Here is a 19,622-nt window from a genome sequence, read left to right on the forward strand (position 1 = left end):
GATAGTGTCAGCTGTGTTTACACAGAATGGGGTGGGTCCTCTGGTCGAACTGAACTGATCATTGACTGGAGATGGTTATCTTCAAATAACTGGATACCATTTACAGCCATTCATGTAATCAATGTTCCCAAACAGCCATGCAATTTTTATGAACGACAATGTGCCATGTCGGCGGGCCATAAGTGTTCGCGACCGGTTTGAGGGATATTTTGGACAATTCGAGCTAATGATGTGATGACACAGATCTCCTGACATGAATCCTATCCAGCATTTATGGGACACAATCGAGAGGTCAGATCGTGCACAAAATCCTACCCTGGTGCAACTTCGCAATTATGGACGGCTATAGAGGCAACATGGCTTATAATTTCTGGAAGGGTTTCCAGTGACTTGTTAAGTGCATGTCACGTGGAGTTGCTGCCCTGTGCCGATGTAAAGGAAATCCACCGTGATGTTAGGAGGTATCAAATGACTTCTGACACCTCAGTGTTGTTACGTACGTAGTTTCACGTTTTTCATGTGATAACTACAACTTTATGGCTGCTCCTCCAATATGGAATATTCGTGGAAATCCTTCTGAAAAGCGTTTGTGGTCGACAGCGAAATGCAGCGAGTGCAGGAGAGGGCGGCGGGCTACTCACAGAGGGCGCCGAAGAGGATGGCGGCGGCGGTGAGGGCGATCCTCCTGGCCAGCGGGGGCGGCAGCGCGTCGCGCTCCAGCAGCGCCCAGCGGCTCAGCAGCTGCGGCCAGCGACGCGACAGCCGCGCGAACACCAGCTGCGACAGCAGCGCGTTCCCGTAGAACGCCATGCCCCACGCCGCCTCGTCCAGCCCGTCTGCAACGACACGTCAGCCACACCACTCAGCGCTGTTGTTTTGTGCCACTGTGTGGGCAGGTATACATACCTACATCAGAATAAACTGACAAGGGAACCTCCCCATCGCACCACCCTCAGATTTAGCTATAAGTTGGCATAGTGGATAGGCCTTGAAAAACTGAACACAGATCAATCGAGAAAACAGGAAGAAGTTGTGTGGAACTATGAAAAAATAAGCAAAATATACAAACTGACTAGTCCATGCGCAAGATAAGCAACATCAAGGATAGCGTGAGCTCAGGAGCGCCGTGGTCCCGTGGTTAGCGTAAGCAGCTACTACGTAACGAGAGGTTCATGGTTCAAGTCTTCCCTCGAGTGAAAAGTTTACTTTCTTTATTTTCACAGTTATGATTTGTCCGTTCGTTCACTGACGTCTCTGTTCAACTGTAATAAGTTTAGTGTCTGTGTTTTGCTGGATTCATATTGCCCACGGAATACATCTCACGTATTTAATGCACCCTCGTCCAAAGTAGCGAACAGTCAACTGCCAGCCCGGGAGCCTCATTAGCAGGAATACTCTCTCTTCCGTGCGCTGTAGTCGACTGACGTGTGTTTCGATGTTTGTTTAGGTGTAGCGTCCCCATACTACGGCGCAGTTACCTCGCATCGGACGGACGGACGGAGAGATAATAATTGTCTGAAAATAAAAAATTAACCTTTTCACTCGAGGGAAGACTTGCACCAAGGACATCTCGTTCCGCAGCTGCTCACGCTAACCAATTTTTTTTTTTTTTTTGTTCGTTATAGTTCGTTGTAATTGTTCGTTGCGGACGTTCCCTGACGGCTGTTGAAGTTCATTATTAATCCAGTCACTCAGTTTTTTTATTACAGAAGGAATTTTTGGGACAAGCGCTGATAACTCAGCGGTGCCTCAACCTTATGTGTTCCATCCTTGTCTAGGGGAGTGCTAACCGTCTCTCCTTTCATACAACACTACCATGGGACCACGGCGTTCCTGAGCTCACACTATCCTTGATGTTGCCTATCTTGCGCATGGACTAGTCAGTTTGTATATTTTGCTCATTTTTTTCATAGTTGCATACAATTTCTTCCTGATTTCTCGATTGATCTGTGTTCAGTTTTTCAAGGCCTATCCACTGTGCCAACTTATAACTAAATCTGAGGGGGGTGCGATAGGGAGGTTCCCTTGTGAGCATGGGAGGAGGGCCGGGGATTGTTGACAGTTTACCATTACGCACAAGTTAAGTGTGGCTGTGACAGCAGCAGTTGCGCAGTTCCCTTCTGAGCAGAGCTCACGCTGGGCGCAGGGTGACTCCATTTTGTTGTTCCAGGGGGGCAGCCCTCTCAGTTGACTGTCACCTGCCGACCTGTGCACTTCGAACGTTCTTGCAGTTGTTTCCAGGGCTCTCGAGTGTCCAACCGGATGCGATCGTTGAAGTCCCACCATGCTTCGACGAATAACCTTTCCGCCATCATCAGGTGATGATGCACATTGTCGGTGTTATTTATGTCCGTCGGTCGAGCTTCGATTCCCTGTGCCGACTGTCCGATTGCTGCCGCCGACAATCCGTTTGCGGGAGCCAACCCAGGTCTGCGCCGTCACCTGCATCGAGCCGGGTGGTGGAAGATGCAAAATCCCGTGGAGTGTCCCCGGCAGCCGTCATGGAAAGATCTTGTGTTCGCATTCTACCGTATGTAGGCAATGTGACGTCAAAAATTGGGAAACTGCTAAAACAACACAAAATTGACACGGTGTACCGACCACCATCCAAGATATGCGCCTTACTGGGGATGGTGAAAGACGAATTTGGCTTCAATAAAGCGGGAGTATATAATATTCCATTTGGTTGCGGCAGATCCTACATTGGTCAAATGATCCGAACAGTCGAAGACCACCAACGCCCAACAAATCGGCACTGGCAGAACACTGCTTGGAAACTGGACACAACGCGAAATACGAAGAGACCAAGACTCTGGCCCCTACAAGCCTCTACTGGGACAGCATCTTCAAGGCGGCCATTGAAATTCAACGGACAATCTCATAAACCGAGATACAGGTTTTCAGCTGAGCAAGGCCTGTAAACCCTTACTCAGCTCCATCAAAGAGTCACGCCTCAAGCGAAGACAAGATACTTCCAAGACGGCCGCCGGCGAACTCCACGGGATTTTGCATCTTCCAGCACCCGGCGCGACGCCCGAGACGGCGCGGACCTGTGTCGGCGATCGCAAACGGATTGTCGACGGCCGCAATCAGAGCGTCGGTGCAGGGAATCGAAGCCCGACTCACGGGCGTAAATAACACCGACAATGAGCAGACAGACCATTCCATCAGAACTACCTGATGATGGCGGAAATGTTATTCGCCGAAATATCGTGGGACTTCAACGATCGCATCCGGCTGGACACCCGAGAGCCCGGGAAACAACACATACGCCGGGAAAGCCTCCGATCACACATTCTTGTAGTTATTTATTTACTATACACAGTGTCACTATATTCATCATGCACCACAGTCATCATGCACCATAGGTGCAACGAAAGTTCTTCCTTATCAGGGGCACGTAATTACATACAGTGCCACTAAATTTATGTCAAAAGAGACAAAGAAGGAAGTAATAATATTATTAAGAAATTTGGTCGAGAGGAAAAATGTAGAAGAATAAGAAAATTTCATGTTATAACACGGAAGCTAATTACCGTACGAGTACTAAACCTGGCAGCATTAATGTCAAGGACATGGAGAAGAGAAGTAATCCAGAATCAATTCAACTGAAACACTTTCAATGTGCTGCTACGGTACATCATACCATTACATACAGATACCATTACTGCTATAAAAGGGGCCTAATATGGAGCCCATCAATGTCCTGAAGAGACTGAAAGTGCAAAACTGCATTTTGTACAGGAGAACGAAGCGTGCCTGTAGGTATGCTGGCTACCTCGCTTGATAAGCAGAGCTTCAGATCAGCATAAGTGTGAATGTTTCCCTAGTAAACCCTGTCCTTCGGGTAGCCCCACAACCAGAAATCACAGGAAGTGAGATCAGGTGATAGTGCCAGCTAAGCATTTGGAAACGATCGGCTGATAATTCGATGATTTCCAAATGTGTGTCGGAGAAGTAGACGAACTTCACAAGGGATGTGCGGTGGGGCCACATTTTGCATGAGAACTGTTGAGTTCAATGGGCCTCTCCTCTGGCGCGGGTACGACGTGCTGGCGATGCATATCGAAGTAACGCTAGCCAGTCACACTGCACTTCTTCGACCCTTAAGCGCCAACCTATTCAAAAAAAGAATGGGCCAATGATGAACGTAGTGAAGGCATGCCCTACAGTGACACGTTCATCACATAGAGGAACTTCATGCACAGTGACTGGAGGTGATGATCCCCAAGCTTGGCAATTCTGTGTGTTCATCTTACCCACCAGAAACAATATGAGCTTCATCTGTCCATAGTATGGTCCAGGGCCAGCCCCCATCAACTACAATTCTTATGAGAAAGTGGACAGCGAAGTCAACGCGTCGTTGCGCGTCTTGTAGTGCAAGCTGCTGTGCGATGTGGAAATTGTATGGATATCATTTGAGAATGGTTCGAAGCACCTTCCTTACGGCAGACCAGGGGAAGTTCAACTGTAGTGACACAGCACGAACACTGCCTGACGATCGGGAATTGTGAGCAGCATTGTCCGCCATAGCAACAGTGATGTCATCAACCACCTGTGGTGCAAATGGTCGTCGGCCTCTTACCGGAGCGACGCCCAGTTGTCCAATTGATTCCAACTTCTTCATCATGCTCCGCACAGCAGGTGGAGGAAGAGGAGCCTCCGGTAATTCTTTCAGCCGGCGATATTTTCGAAGTGCAGCTGCAGCATTACTGTTGTTTTGACAATAGAACTTCACCAATAATGCTCTGCTCCTTTCGTCCAAGCTCACGTTGACAGATCAACAAATGCACTGCGACTGGTCATGTGTGTGAGACTATGAATCACAATGACTGATCATTGCACCTGGTGGCCGTTGTTGGAACTGGACTGTGGCGCTGTGACACATGGAAATTATGCACTCCATACTCTGTACACTAATGCTACCAGATTTGGTATTCTTACTGTAATTGGTTTCAGTGTTATAACGTTTTAAATAGAGAACGTTTAACTACAACTAACTGGTACATAGTGGGTTTTCTCCCTTGGTTGACCCTTTGTTTATACAATTAAATCTTTTTCTGTACTCTTTGGAAAAATTATTGACTTCGAATGTCTACATTTGTCGAATTGTTCGTTGTACTTACTATGTGTCAGAACTATCGTTAGTAGACTCGCTAGCTGTAGCATACCAATAACATGGGAATGCAGCTGTGTATAGGCTTCATCTGTCGTACTGCATCTCCCAAATTGAGCGACCGTCCTTGCCCCTTCACTACAGCCCCGTCTTTGCACATATGGGTCAAGTTACTTGTGTGTAGTCCACATTAATGCATTCCCATTAGCGTGCAGCATAGATTTTGCTTTGCAGGATCTTAATACTCTTATTATACATATATGTGGTGTCGAGAATGTTAAGGATAATGGGAAAGCAGCACTACATCGGTAGTGTGTCGACAAGTTGAGAATTTGGGTCCGACAGGAGGCATGCAGCTGCGATGACCCTGTGTTTGGATGGTGCAGTGATAATCGCATCTGCCAAGTAAGCATGAGACCTGGCATTCGGATCCACTTCAGCTTAAATTTTCAACTTTTTCCAATGATTTAAATCAATGTCCACTGACAGCTATCGTCTCTAACTCCTTTGTGTTTTGAGTCTTATTACAGCTATTAGGTTCACACATTTCGTAAAAGAAATACACCGCAAAGAAATATACGACATAGAGCAACAAAGGTAAGCAATAGTTAGAGGGGATTGAGGCAGGGTTGTAGTCTATCCCGAACGCTATTCGGTCTGTACACTGAGCAAACTGTGAAGAAAGCCAAGGAAAAAGTTGGAAGGGGAATTAGAGTTTACCACACTTATGTATAATACCGACTGTATCTCTTTTATGCAAATGCTATGTTTGTTATGAATTCTGTAATATCTATGTTTGACGTTCTTTAACTTAACATATGTGGTAATAAATGTCCTTACTTCTGTTAAATTATGTTAACAAAATCAATTTGTTAATGTATTTTTTGAACTATATTCTCTCATATGCAAATGTTTTATAGTATTATATATATGATTGGTTCATGCACCGGGAATGTAGGATTGCATGAAATGTAAAACCCAGCAGGAAGTCCCTCCACAACGAAATGCTTTGGTGGAAGTATAACAGTTAGTTTAGCGTGAAGTAGCATAAGAGGTCTTTGTGACAGGTTTATTCGGTGGCTAGCATCCAAACTACTGTCATTCCAAATACTCACTGGAGCAATAATTACAGCAACAATGAATTAATTATGCCTCAGATGTGTATTTATATTGGAAATTACATCATAACATTTGTAGCTGTGCTCTGAATCGTGAAATTCCAGCGTCAAGAAGATAACTTACGGAGTATTTTACATCAAGAGCCTTGATCCTGTATGACAATTATGTACTTTTGCCACAGAAGATCACCAAGGTCACTACCTTCAGTACAAGTTAAGTTAAGTAGTATCCATTTTAGTCTAGACCAATAATTTTATTAATTGTTCTAGTTTAAATTTTGTGTCAAGAACTCCAATTTATCCCCACTTACGTACCTGGAAGGTTCTACTTCCTAGTGCTGAAATGCTCCACAAATACTTATTAACTTCCATTAATATATTTACATACAATTTTTAAAGTATTTGAGTAGTATGTTCTATGATATTCTCAATGTGTTGAGAAAAGTGAATAGTTAAAATTCTACAAAACTATAAATGTTTCTTAAAGGTCCGATTACAACAATTATTTTCAACTCTTATTAAAAGCTTTGCTTATTACTAAAAGTAACAGCATAAAACTGTGGTTTCAAAAACCAAGTACATGCCATAACAGTTCAAAGACCTACACAAATCTTATTTGCTTTATAGGTTTGTATAGTTCTTTTATTCATATATTGACATTTATGGGTGTCTTATCAATATGTCTTGCTAGAAGTGATAGTCCTAAACCCAGTCAGTAGCTGGAACACTTTCTGAGTCTACCGATTTATACTGAGCCAGTAGCTAAGCAAACTTTACAGTGAAAGTATTTATAAAGTTCAGAAATTACTTTAGAAACATTTGTCCAGTTAAAGTCATAACTACCAACAACTTAGAAAAACCATAAGAGATTCAGAGCCCCTTTACATCACTGTGCTCTGTACAATACAAAGACTTAGCATCTTTCTATGAAAACATATAGGTCCATGTTAACTAAGATAAAAGATGGTTGATTAATTCTATATTACTGTCTTGCAGTAGTAGGGTACTAAAGCCACCTAATGTCCGATTTACGAGTGTGTAAAGAATGTGCATTGAGATACCAGAAAATTAAACTTACATGATAAATCTAGTAAAAATGTTGTCAAGCTTTCACTCAAACAACATGAAAAATCATTATTTTTTAAAAATCTCATGACTGCTAAAGGAAGTTAGGACAATTTTAGGTAAATAAAATTTATTTTTATAGTAAGAGGACTCTTTTTCTTTTTTTCCTTAAACTCGATTTTGTAAGTAATAGGGGAATGTAAGAAAAAATAAAATTAATATATGAACAGCAAGATATTTCTGTATTTTGAAGCACTTATATTATTTTTCAACAATTTGGGAAAAGTGAGCCAGACGCTGCAGAAACATCCCACTACCACAGATATCGTATTTGTAGAGACAAAATGTAATGAATACGTAATGTCAGTTACAATAATAAAATTAATGTTAAAAAGAATAATTTCTGCTTAAAATAAAGAATGCTCCCATATTTATTTAATTGGAGCTTGCCCTGGGGTTGTCTGTTGACAGATTTTCACACTACAGTTTAGTCAAAATTCCACATGTAATTTCAGTTGACTACATTTAAGTGCATGAAATTTATTTTTGTTGCAACTTTTTGTTTTTATAGATAACTGAATTCCGATTGCATATTTGGACAGGGCTAGAGACCTTGAAAATCTGTCTCCACTAGTACATGGAAGTAAGCTGGGTTGCATAACTCGTTGAGACAGTTGAAAATCCTTTCTCAACCATATACAAATTGATTTTAAAAATTCAAAATGCTAACATAATCTACATAAGAAGAGCTATTCAGAAAAATAAAGTAAATTAAATCGGATACCATTTAATAGGTAAGGTACTCAATTTTTCAGTTTCAAAATTCTCAGTTAGTATCCTGTGTTGTGCATCAAATGTGAGATTTTTCTTGTACATACATAATTACATAGGCTGAATTGTCTGCAGGAATTTTTTCATCAAAAGTTGCAACAAATTTCATTGCTGTTTTCTGGGAGGTCACAATATTCTTTCTGTGAGATATGTTTATCACATAGATAGGATAGTTTGTTATGAAATTATATGGATTGATGTTAACATAAACCTTCAACCGTGTAACTCCATTAAAATCAGGAAATGCATCACAACTGTTGAGAAAATTATTTGGTGGATCTAAGTTCCACATCTCCTGTGGGAAAATTTCATTCCATCCACTTTTCAGGTATAGTTTGCATAACTTAACATCAAATAATGCGGAATTGATCAGTTGGTTATTTTTGTGATTAATTTTGAAACACAACCGTTACAAAACAGTGCATCTCAGATTCTTCTTCCCACTCGAGTCAGTACAGATTGCAGTTCATAAAATATAATAATTTTTGGATTTTTCGGTATATTTCCTCATTGCTGTACTTTGTAATATGGCTCATATTTAACAAAAGGGAAATTAATTTCCATGTATTCTAGAACAATATTATCTCCTTTTGGAAGAGTGCCTTTTATTTCAATTCCAGCATCACTGTAATGGGCTATATAAGAAGAGCATCTCCAGCACTGGAACTCCAAGTAACAATTACAGAAGAATCACATTCCCACATAATTGCTGCATAACAGTGAACTGAATTTTTATAAGCTTTTCCTTCATGTGTTGGATAATTTGAACTATCAGTTCCAATAATACTTAAGCTCACACACAACTGAGCACTGTTAAGATGATGCAATCTGTCTCCTATATTTATGTTAATTCCAGTATCCTTATTAGGAACATTAAGGTTATATTCATTTTTTTCATTCACATGGAATGAGTAAAACTGATACCTTTCGATTTTGTTAATTATTTAATAAGGATAAAATTTATTAAGCCGTTTCCAACATAGCTATTACAGTAGTACCACTGAAGTTGATTAAATTATTGTTTTCATTAGTTACAGTTATTTCTAAATCCTATATAAAGTCAAAAATTGGAATATCCATCAGGTAACGCAGCTCATGTGTTAGTGGTACACTAAATTCAGCATTTGCCTTCAATGAAGCAATAATATTTATTTTTTGATGAAAATGACCAGTATGCTTCACAAAAACCCCATCAGCTAGATTAAAATTTATAATGATTAATTTAAGTTGGATAATTTTAGGAACGTCATTGCTGACAGTTTTTGCATTAGCTTCAAAAATTTGGTTTACACTGTCTTTTTATCCATATCAACTTAAATCACTCTCAATAACAATTCTATTTAAAATGTCGTTTGCTTTAATGTGAACATTAGGCATTTTCAATGAATAAATTTTCCCAATTTTTCAAAATATGTGGAACAACAGGAATTTTTATTATTTCTCCATCACAATACCGTCTATTATTTTTCTATGTGGTATTTGGAGTTAGAAATGTATGAAATCTAACTAGTGCAACATTGTTATAACTTTCTTGTATAGGTAAAGTCAATCTTTTTTTGAGAACAGTTCCTTTTCCTCTCAATTGAAAAAGATGGTTCATTTAATACTAATAAAAGTTATATATTTAAGTACAGATTGGAAACCAGAAATCGAAAAAGAAACACAGTAAGCTTTTACCAAATTCTATTTGATGTGCTACAATAGGGTCAAGTGGATGTGGGAAAAAGATGTTAATGATTGATAATTATATTTCAGCTCCTGGATGAATTAGAACTAAATCAATCACTTGTATGCTTACTCTAAAAGTTTAGACCGACCAAAATATCAAGAATTTATTAAAAGGTATAAAAAAACTGAAGATAAATATAATAAGACAAGTACTACTTTTATTGAGAGTAATATCTGAACAATTGATCAAAGATGATCTGATTTTTTAAAATATTTTTAGAGGGCATGGCACAAATTTATAATCATATTTACCTTGAGTTTATTGGTGGTAATGTAAGTTTTGTTAAAATAAGGAATATTATAGGAAGTGTTGAAAAATGGATCAGTTAGGATTTTGCACAACAGGTATGACTAGGAAACCTATGGATGGAAAATTCAGGAGAAAATTAAAATTTTTTTATCAATATAATAAATGCATTAAACATTAAAAATATTTTATAAATGTTTTATCTGTATCAAACCTTTTCGAAATATAATCCAGAGGTAGTTAAAAAGCTAAATGACATAGAAGAAAGCTGAAGAATTGAAATAAAGATATCAGTTTAGGAAACAATTATCAAGAACATACTATATAAAAAATATCAACCTGTTATTAAAGTAACAGAAAAAGTACAAGAAAGAGTGGAGTGATTAGGTGATAATGTTCTAGAAGCTACTGAAGGAAATAGAGAGGTTGAAAAAAAGATGGTTCCTATTATTCTCATGGGTGTTTACTGGGATATGAAAGTCCAAAGTATGGATGGTCTGATGATCATTCTGCTAAGTATGAATATAGATTAAGTGATTCAGAAATACATGACCATTGAATAAATGTGAAGAGAGACTAAAACTAGAATAAAGTAAAAAGATGAAGCTCAGGGTGTTGCTAAGAACCAAATATAAGTTAAAGAATGTGAAAATATATTAACAATAGTGAAGATAAAGTCTTAGACAAAGATCTGTTGGCATATTCAGTGGAGATAAATTGACAATTGGTGGAAAAGAAAAAGAAGGTATAGATGGACTGATGAATCTCTTAACTAAAAAATAGATTAATATGGATGATAAGGGTGAAAATTTCGATTCAGGTGAATTATCTAATTTTATGGATATACTATACGATTCAGGACCATTATGTTCCAATAGTAATTCAAACAACATAAAAACAAGTAGAGGTGAAAAATAAAAAGGTTTTATAAAAGATATTGTTAATGTCTATTTCCTAGATTCGAGTCATATAGATTCCGATGGAAAGTGGGTGAACATTTAATGAAGGCCCATCAGTTGAATATGTTTGGATGAAAGATGTGAGAGAATTGCTCGATAGATTAGCAATAATCCATATAAAAGAAATAGCTGGAAATAAAAATTTTCATAATGAAAAAGTGGTATAACACAGAAATGACAATAAATGAAATGATTTTTCAATCAGCAATGAAAAGGGGATTCGATATCTGATTAGATTTCTCAGCCATCTTCATCACACTTCTTGGAAAAGTGATAAATACAGTAAGGGGCTAGTAAAAACTTTGATTAACAAACTTCCATGCGAAATGCATCCATTGGCTATAGATTCTGTGGTGTGGGAACCAAACTAGATGAAAGATCAGCTAGAGGAGATGAAGGAATATATCCACTAGACGAAAATTGCAAAAAATTTGATATTGTCATTAGGGACAATAAAAATTTAAAAAACACAAACCAGATAAAGAATTTCAGTTAGCTGCAAAAAAGGAATGCATGCCTCTCATGCTTGATTAGGAGAAAAATCAGCAGCTACACCAGTTCAAGGAATAATGTACAGGAAGAGAAAATTAGGTATGGGGTTTCAACTTGACGAAAATGAATGGAGACTATAAAAATATTCGTTTTCATAAAAAAATTTATTTCTATAAATGACTAACTTCAGCATCAATTACAAATAACTACCTAATGTCAAAACCAAGCCCAAATTAATTAAAACTAAACGCAATAATGAATAGTTACATAGTACTCATAATTTTAAGTGATGTCCTGAAACAGGAAAAAGGATAAAAAACTGGTGGAAATTTACTCATAACTTCAGATATACCTGTTGTGATAGATACTACTTAATATCTACCAAAAACGAAAGAAGACTCTCAATTAACAATACCTGAAGGGGAATTTCTTCCTTTGTTATTTGTGGCATTACCATATTTAGCTATTGTCGCATCACTAACCGGTAGAGCTGAAGCTACTGCAAATGTAGTCATAAGTATGAAGAAAGGTGATGCAGAATGGGAAGAACAGAAGAGACACAATTTAGTAATGGAGAAGAAAACTGCTGCTGGAATAAAAAAAAATTAAAAAAATAGTTGAAGCATTCCCTAATACATTAAGTAACTTTGATACAGCAAAACTTGTCAAACAATTAAAAACTAAACAGTTTTGTTGTGTGTATATAATTTATGAATAGCCAAATCATCCTACAGTATACGAATCTGGAATAGTAAATGTAGATGTTTATGATAATGTTGGAACTCACTAGATTTGTTATTATAGAGCAAAAAATTAAAAATTCCTTTTGCTTGAGTTGCACGAAATATTCCTGAAGAATTGGTTAAATATCATTGTGAGAGTGAGTTGTTCTACAAAAAAAACGAATTAACATTGTAATGAAGTTATTTGTGTTTATTTGTTTTAATGATATTTTGAATTTAATGAATGGATATTTTTGGAAATAAGATGCAGCTTATATGTAGCTTCAGTAATGGAAAACTAAACTTGAATGAGTTAGATACAAGAATTGATCCAAAAATAGAAAATTTAATTAAACAATTTGATAAATAACTATATAACATCTCTTAAGTATCTCAAGGATATATTAATTCCAAAGGCAGAAGGTTAGTACATTTAAAAGATTCAGTAAGAGGTTATGATGCAGTTACCAAACAACACTTAGAAAAAGAATATGTTGCAAAATCTGAATACACAAGTGTTCTAACACAAGTGAACACCTATACACATATTAAGACAACAAATTACTTTACAAAATAGGAGAATGAAAAAGCTTTCACAGATTCTTTCTCAAGGGCAGATTTAACACCAGACCTAAGCCATTTAAGTTATCTGCAACAAAGAATGTGCAACTAATATAAATTGAACTTTCATTTTGTTTCTAGTGATGAAATATTAAAATTTCACATTTGATTACTATGTAAAAATCAAGGGAGTTACTTCATTTTGAGCTAATTTAGATGGTGATCCCTCATCTACTGATTTTAAAAGAGAGATAAAAAACTAATGTTGGCGAACTTCAAATTTTATATCTAACTCATTTAAATAATCTATTACTTGAAATGAAAATGAAAGACAAAGACCTCTAAAGCAGTCTGCTACACAGTACTTACTTCAGGTGAGTTACTAATGTTTGGTGAACTAATTTTAGAACCAAATTATGACAATACATCAGAACAGTAACTAATGATTTTAAATTTGTATACACATATATTCACATTTGGTGTTTGAAATGAAGAAATTTTGCAGAAATACATAATCCTCACAAAGTAACAACTAAAAATAGAAGACAGATTATTGAAGTTCTTTGCACAGTATACAAAACTAAAAAGATTAAATTTGTTAAAAACTTTTTGTAGGTGAGGGGTTGACTATGCATGCAGAAATAACAAATGAATTACAAAAAACAACGAGAAAAATTTTTCAAAAAGAAATGTAGTTTCATTCAGTAGCCGATTTATCGCAAACTGATGTAGTAGAAATGGAATCTGGCAACTTGAAAAGAATATCTGTTGACTGTTATCAATGTGTTTCGAAATTTGATTGGGCTATATCAGTTAAAGATAAAACTAATAAAGATGTAGCTGATGCTTTTGAAAAAATATTCAAAGTATGAACTCCAGGAAAGTATACAAACAGATAATGGTTTAGAATTTTACAACAAAGATTTTCAAGAACTTATGAAGAAACGCAAGAATAACCATTACTCGTCTCTTACAGAATTAAAACCCTCTGTATTAGAACGATTTTTCAGAACACTGCAGGGGAAAAAAGTGGAAGATATTTGCTATTCAAGGAAATTGTAAGTGGGTAAATACGATTTCGATAGAATTTTACAACAAACATTTTCAAGAACTTATGCAGAAACATAAGATTAACCATCTTTTACAGAATTAAAACCATCTGTATTAGAACGATGTTACAGAACATTGCAGGCGAAAAAAGTGGAAGATATTCGTTTTTCAAGGAAATTGTAAGTGGGTAAATACGACTTCGAAACTAACTGATGAATGCAACAACACAAAACTGTCAATAATAAAAATTTAACCAATGGAAGTTAATGAAAAACATATAAGCCAGCTGCTGCTATATCTAATGATAAGCTGAGTTACAGACTTAAGTCTGCTTCAGTGGAGGAAAAATGTAATATGTGTGATAAAGTGAGAATCAACAAACTAGAAGGATAATTGGTCAACAGAAATTTTTGAAACTGAAAGTCATATTCATTCTGATCCTATCACACATTAATTAAGAGATTTAAATGGAGAAGAAGTGAAAGGAAATTTTTATGATCAAGTTTTACAAAAAACTAATTATCCTGATGTATATCTTGTTGAAAAGGTTTGAGAAAGAAAGGAGATAAAGCATGTGTTAAATGATTAGGAAGTAATAATTCTCACAATTGTTAGACAAATAAAAGTAAAAATACTTATGTAACAGATTTCTTACATCCTGTAAAAGTTGTTGCTCTTTATAGCCAATAATTAGTTGTATTGTATTTGGTAACTGAGTTAGGGAACAGCCCTAAGGCTGCTTCAGCTGCCACTGGATTGCATTATATTCTTATTATTTCTTCACAGTTTGGATGTGTGTCTGCAAGTACATTTAACCATGTTTGAAGCTTTCTGCTTTTATATATAATCACGTAGTAACCAGATTAAAATTCGTCATAAAATAATTTTTAAATACCAAACGTCTTTGTCAAATCAATATTTTCTGTTCATACAATGATATACAGGGTTATTACAAATGATTGAAGCGATTTCACAGCTCTACAATAACTTTATTATTTGAGATATTTTCACAATGCTTTGCACACACATACAAAAACTCAAAAAGTTTTTTTAGGCATTCACAAATGTTCGATATGTGCCCCTTTAGTGATTCGGCAGACATTCAGCCGATAGTCAAGTTCCTCCCACACTCGGCGCAGCATGTCCCCATCAATGAGTTCGAAAGCATCGTTGATGCAAGCTCGCAGTTCTGGCACGTTTCTTGGTAGAGGAGGTTTAAACACTTCACCATTAAGAAAAAATGTTGCTTCATCACCAAAAACAAGTTTCGCACTGAACGCATCCTCTTCCATGAGCTGTTGCAACCGCGCCCAAAATCAAAGCGTTTGACTTTGTCATCGGGTGTCAGGGCTTGTAGCAATTGTAAACGGTAAGGCTTCTGCTTTAGCCTTTTCCGTAAGATTTTCCAAACCATCGGCTGTGGTACGTTTAGCTCCCTGCTTGCTTTATTCGTCGACTTCCGCGGGCTACGCGTGAAACTTGCCCGCACGCGTTCAACCGTTTCTTCGCTCACTGCAGGCCGACCCGTTGATTTACGGAGGCATCCAGAAGCTTTAAACTGCGCATACCATCGCCGAATGGAGTTATCAGTTGGTGGATCTTTGTTGAACTTCGTCCTGAAGTGTCGTTGCACTGTTATGACTGACTGATGTGAGTGCATTTCAAGCACGACATACGCTTTCTCGGCTCCTTTCGCCATTTTGTCTCACTGCACTCTCGAGCGCTCTGGCAGCAGAAACCTGAAGTGCGGCTTCAGCTGAACAAAACTTTATGAGTTTTTCTACGTATCTGTAGTGTTTCGTGACCATATGTCAATGAATGGAGCTACAGTGAATTTATGAAATCGCTTCAATCATTTGTAATAGCCCTGTATGATTGTGTATGCCTTATTCGCTCTAGAAGCACTTCTCATCTTTTTAAGTTTTGAATTTCTTCTCTTCTCTTCCTCAGAACACACTTGCCATTTCTTTTGTAAATTTTCAATTTGATCTTGTAAATTTTCAGTTGTTGATTATAGTTTGTATCCCCCATAAAACAGTCCTTAAAATGCATAGCTATTGTCATTTTATATCCGCATATAAATCCATGTAATCCAGTTTCATTAATAAATAGTCTGCAGCTCGTGGTCTTGCGGTGGCGTTCTCGCTTCCCAAGCATAGGATCCCGGGTTCATTCCCGGTGGGGTCAGGGATTTTCTCTGCCTCAAGATAACTGGATGTTGTGTGTCTTTCATCATCATTTCATCCTCATTCACTTGCAAGTCGCTGTAGTGGCGTTAAAGAACTTGTGGAGTGGCGGCCAAACCGCCCCTCCAGGGGTCTCCCATCCACCAATGCCATACGCTCATTATTATTATTATTAATAAATAGTGTTTGTGGATGAAGATTTTGTAAGGAGGTTGAATACCTCCCTTCATATTTGAATATTATTTTTAATCCTTCCAGATACATGTTCTCCTTTAAGTTTCTTGTTATCTTTTTATTCTCATTTCCCACAAACATCCTTAACTTTAAACAAGAATTATTTTCTTGATCAATTATGTAGTACTTCTTTATTGTTATAAACAATCCTGTTGCAGTTCTGAATATATTCATTAATAGTGCTTGTGTAGTGGATGTGCTTGGGGTTACTGTGATTTACTAGAAACTCTTTTACTAGGAAAAATATTTTTATATAAATGGTTATGTTGCATATGATAGAGCCCTGAATCATCACTCTTTATTCATTTATAAAATCTTGATTTGAGTTCATCTTAAAAGTCATTAGTGATTGACCAAAGTTTAGTTCACTATAAATTTTTGAGTTATTCTTGTCTATACTTAAGTTGTACCCAATAATTTTCTGCATCTGAGACTTTACATCAATAATCCCATATTTGGATGCATATTTGAAAGCAGTGCAGTTTTTTCTAACCTAACTTTGTTAGGACTCAAAGCGAAAAGTGAGGAATGCTGTTGTCTGGCACTTTTCTTCCATTTAAGAGGGCGTGGTAATGGAGGAAAATCTCTGAATTGTATTTCAACTACAGGCTGTATTTGTAAGTTTTTGTCTACATCATCTTTGAAAAACAAAGCACAACTGTCTCATTACTTTCATATTTAACGCTGCAATCCTCGTGAAGTCTTTGCGAAGGGTAGGACAAATGTTATAGGGTGTTATTTTCTGGTAGGGTTTAGACTCCATAAAATTGGGACATTCTTGATTAAATGATTAGATTAGAATATAGATTAGATTAGATTAATGCTAGTTCCATGGATCATGAATATGATATTTCGTAATGATGTGGAACGAGTCAAATTTTCCAATACATGACATAACTAAGTTAATTTAACAACATACTTAAGTTAATATAACAACTTTTTTATCTTTTATTTTTTTTCTTAATTTATATCTAAAAATTCCTCTATGGAGTAGAAGGAGTTGCCATTCAGAAATTCTTTTAATTTCTTCTTAAATACTTGTTGGTTATCTGTCAGACTTTTGATACTATTTGGTAAGTGACCAAAGACTTTAGTGCCAGTATAATTCACCCCTTTCTGTGCCAAAGTTAGATTTAATCTTGAATAGTGAAGATCGTCCTTTCTCCTAGTATTGTAGTTATGCACACTGCTATTACTTTTGAATTGGGTTTGGTTGTTAATAACAAATTTCATAAGACAGTATATATACTGAGAAGCTACTGTGAATATCCCTAGATCCTTAAATAAATGTCTGCAGGATGATCTTGGGTGGACTCCAGCTATTATTCTGATTACACGCTTTTGTGCAATAAATACTTTATTCCTCAGTGATGAATTACCCCAAAATATGATGCCATATGAAAGCAATGAGTGAAAATAGGCGTAGTAAGCTAATTTACTAAGACGTTTATCACCAAAATTTGCAATGACCCTTATTGCATAAGTAACTGAACTCAAACGTTTCAGCAGATCATCAATGTGTTTCTTCCAATTTAATATATCAATGGACACACCTAAAAATTTGGAGTATTCTACCTTAGCTATATGCTTCTGATTAAGGTCTATATTTATTAATGGTGTCATACCATTCACTGTACGGAACTGTATGTACTGTGTCTTATCAAAATTCAGTGAGAGTCCATTTACAAGGAACCACTTAGTAATTTTCTGAAAGACAGTATTGACAATTTCATCAGTTAATTCTTGTTTGTCAGGTGTGATTACTATACTTGTATCATCAGCAAAGAGAATTAACTTTGCCTCTTCATAAATATAGAATGGCAAGTCATTAATATATATTAAGAACAACAAAGGACCCAAGACTGACCCTTGTGGAACCCCATTCTTGATAGTTCCCCAGTTTGAGGAATGTGCTGATCTTTACATATTATGAGAACTACTTATTTCAACTTTCTGCACTCTTCCAGTTAGGTACAAATTAAACCATTTGTGCACTGTCCCACTCATGCCACGATACTTGAGATTGTCTAGCAAAATTTCATGATTTACACAATCAAAAGCCTTTGAGAGATCACAAAAAATCCCAATGGGTGGTGTTCGGTTATTCAGATCATTCAAAATTTGATTGGTGAAAGCATATATGGCATTTTCTGTTGAAAAACCTTTCTGGAAACCAAACTGACATTTTGTTAGTACTTAATTTTTACAGATATGTGAAGCTACTCTTGAATACACTACTTTCTCAAAAATTTTGGATAATGCTGTTAGAAGGGAGATTGGATGGTAATTGTTGACATCAGATCTATCCCTCTTTTATGTAAAGGTATAACAATAGCATATTTCTGTCTATCAGGGAAAATGCCCTGTTCCAGAGAGCTATTACACAGGTGGCTGAGAATCTTACTTACCTGTTGAGAACAAGCTTTTAGTATTTTGCTAGAAATGCCATCAATTCCATGTGAGTTTTTGCTTTTACTCAAGTTTATTATTTTCCTTCTTTCAGAGGGAGAAGTGGGTGAGATTTCAATTGTATCAAATTGCATAGGTATGGCCTCTTCCGTTAACAGCCTAGCATCTTCTAATGAACACCTGGATCCTACTATATCTACAACATTTAGAAAATGATTATTAAAAATATTTTCAACTTCTGACTTTTTGTTCATAATGTTTTCATTCAATTTGATGGTAATACTGTCTTCCTGTGCTCTTGGTTGACCTGTTTCTCTTTTAATAATATTCAAAATTGTTTTAATTTTATTATCAGAGTTGCTGATTTCAGACATGATACACATACTTCTGGATTTTTTAAAAACTTTTCTTAATATAACACAGTATTTTTTATAATATTTGATAGTTTCTGGGTCACTACTCTTTCTTGCTGTCAGATACATTTCCCTTTTCCGGTTACAAGATATTTTTATACCCTTAGTAAGCCATGGTTTGTTACAAGGTTTCTTACGAGTATATTTAACTATTTATCTATCAGTGAGCTGCTATCCTTCACCACCCGAGTAGGAAAATCAATAACGGGTGTCAAATTGAAAGAACCGAGTAATACTTCAAGGTCATTTTTCCTATTACCCTCTTTCAGAGAATCTACATTGAAGTACCCACAAATAATAATTTGCTTCCCCCTGTGTGACAGATAGCACAACAAGGAGTCCAAATTTTTCAGAAATAGATGAAAATTTCCTGATGGGGACCTATATACAGTTACAATTATAAATGTGCCTTTATTTAATTTAAGCTCACAGACAAATGCTTCTATATGTTTTTCTACACAAAACCTTTTTGTTTCTATACTTTTTGCACA

At 36.6% G+C, this 19,622-nt stretch overlaps 1 protein-coding gene and 1 non-coding gene across 2 annotated transcripts in view; both read right to left on the reverse strand.

The window, feature by feature from the left end:
- The window catches only part of LOC126456153 (gustatory receptor 5a for trehalose-like), a 93,125-nt gene that overhangs the window by 50,338 nt on the left and 23,165 nt on the right, over positions 1–19,622 (reverse strand). Inside the window, exon 3 of the mRNA XM_050091907.1 lies at positions 642–836. Coding sequence (XP_049947864.1) covers positions 642–836 — 195 coding nt within the window. The remainder of the gene's footprint in view (positions 1–641; positions 837–19,622) is intronic.
- LOC126458778 (U6atac minor spliceosomal RNA) lies at positions 1,712–1,812 on the reverse strand. The gene has a single exon (XR_007585738.1). It is a non-coding gene; the product is annotated as a U6atac minor spliceosomal RNA (small nuclear RNA).

This window comes from Schistocerca serialis, chromosome 2, assembly GCF_023864345.2.
Source record: "Schistocerca serialis cubense isolate TAMUIC-IGC-003099 chromosome 2, iqSchSeri2.2, whole genome shotgun sequence".
NCBI lineage: Eukaryota > Metazoa > Arthropoda > Insecta > Orthoptera > Acrididae > Schistocerca > Schistocerca serialis.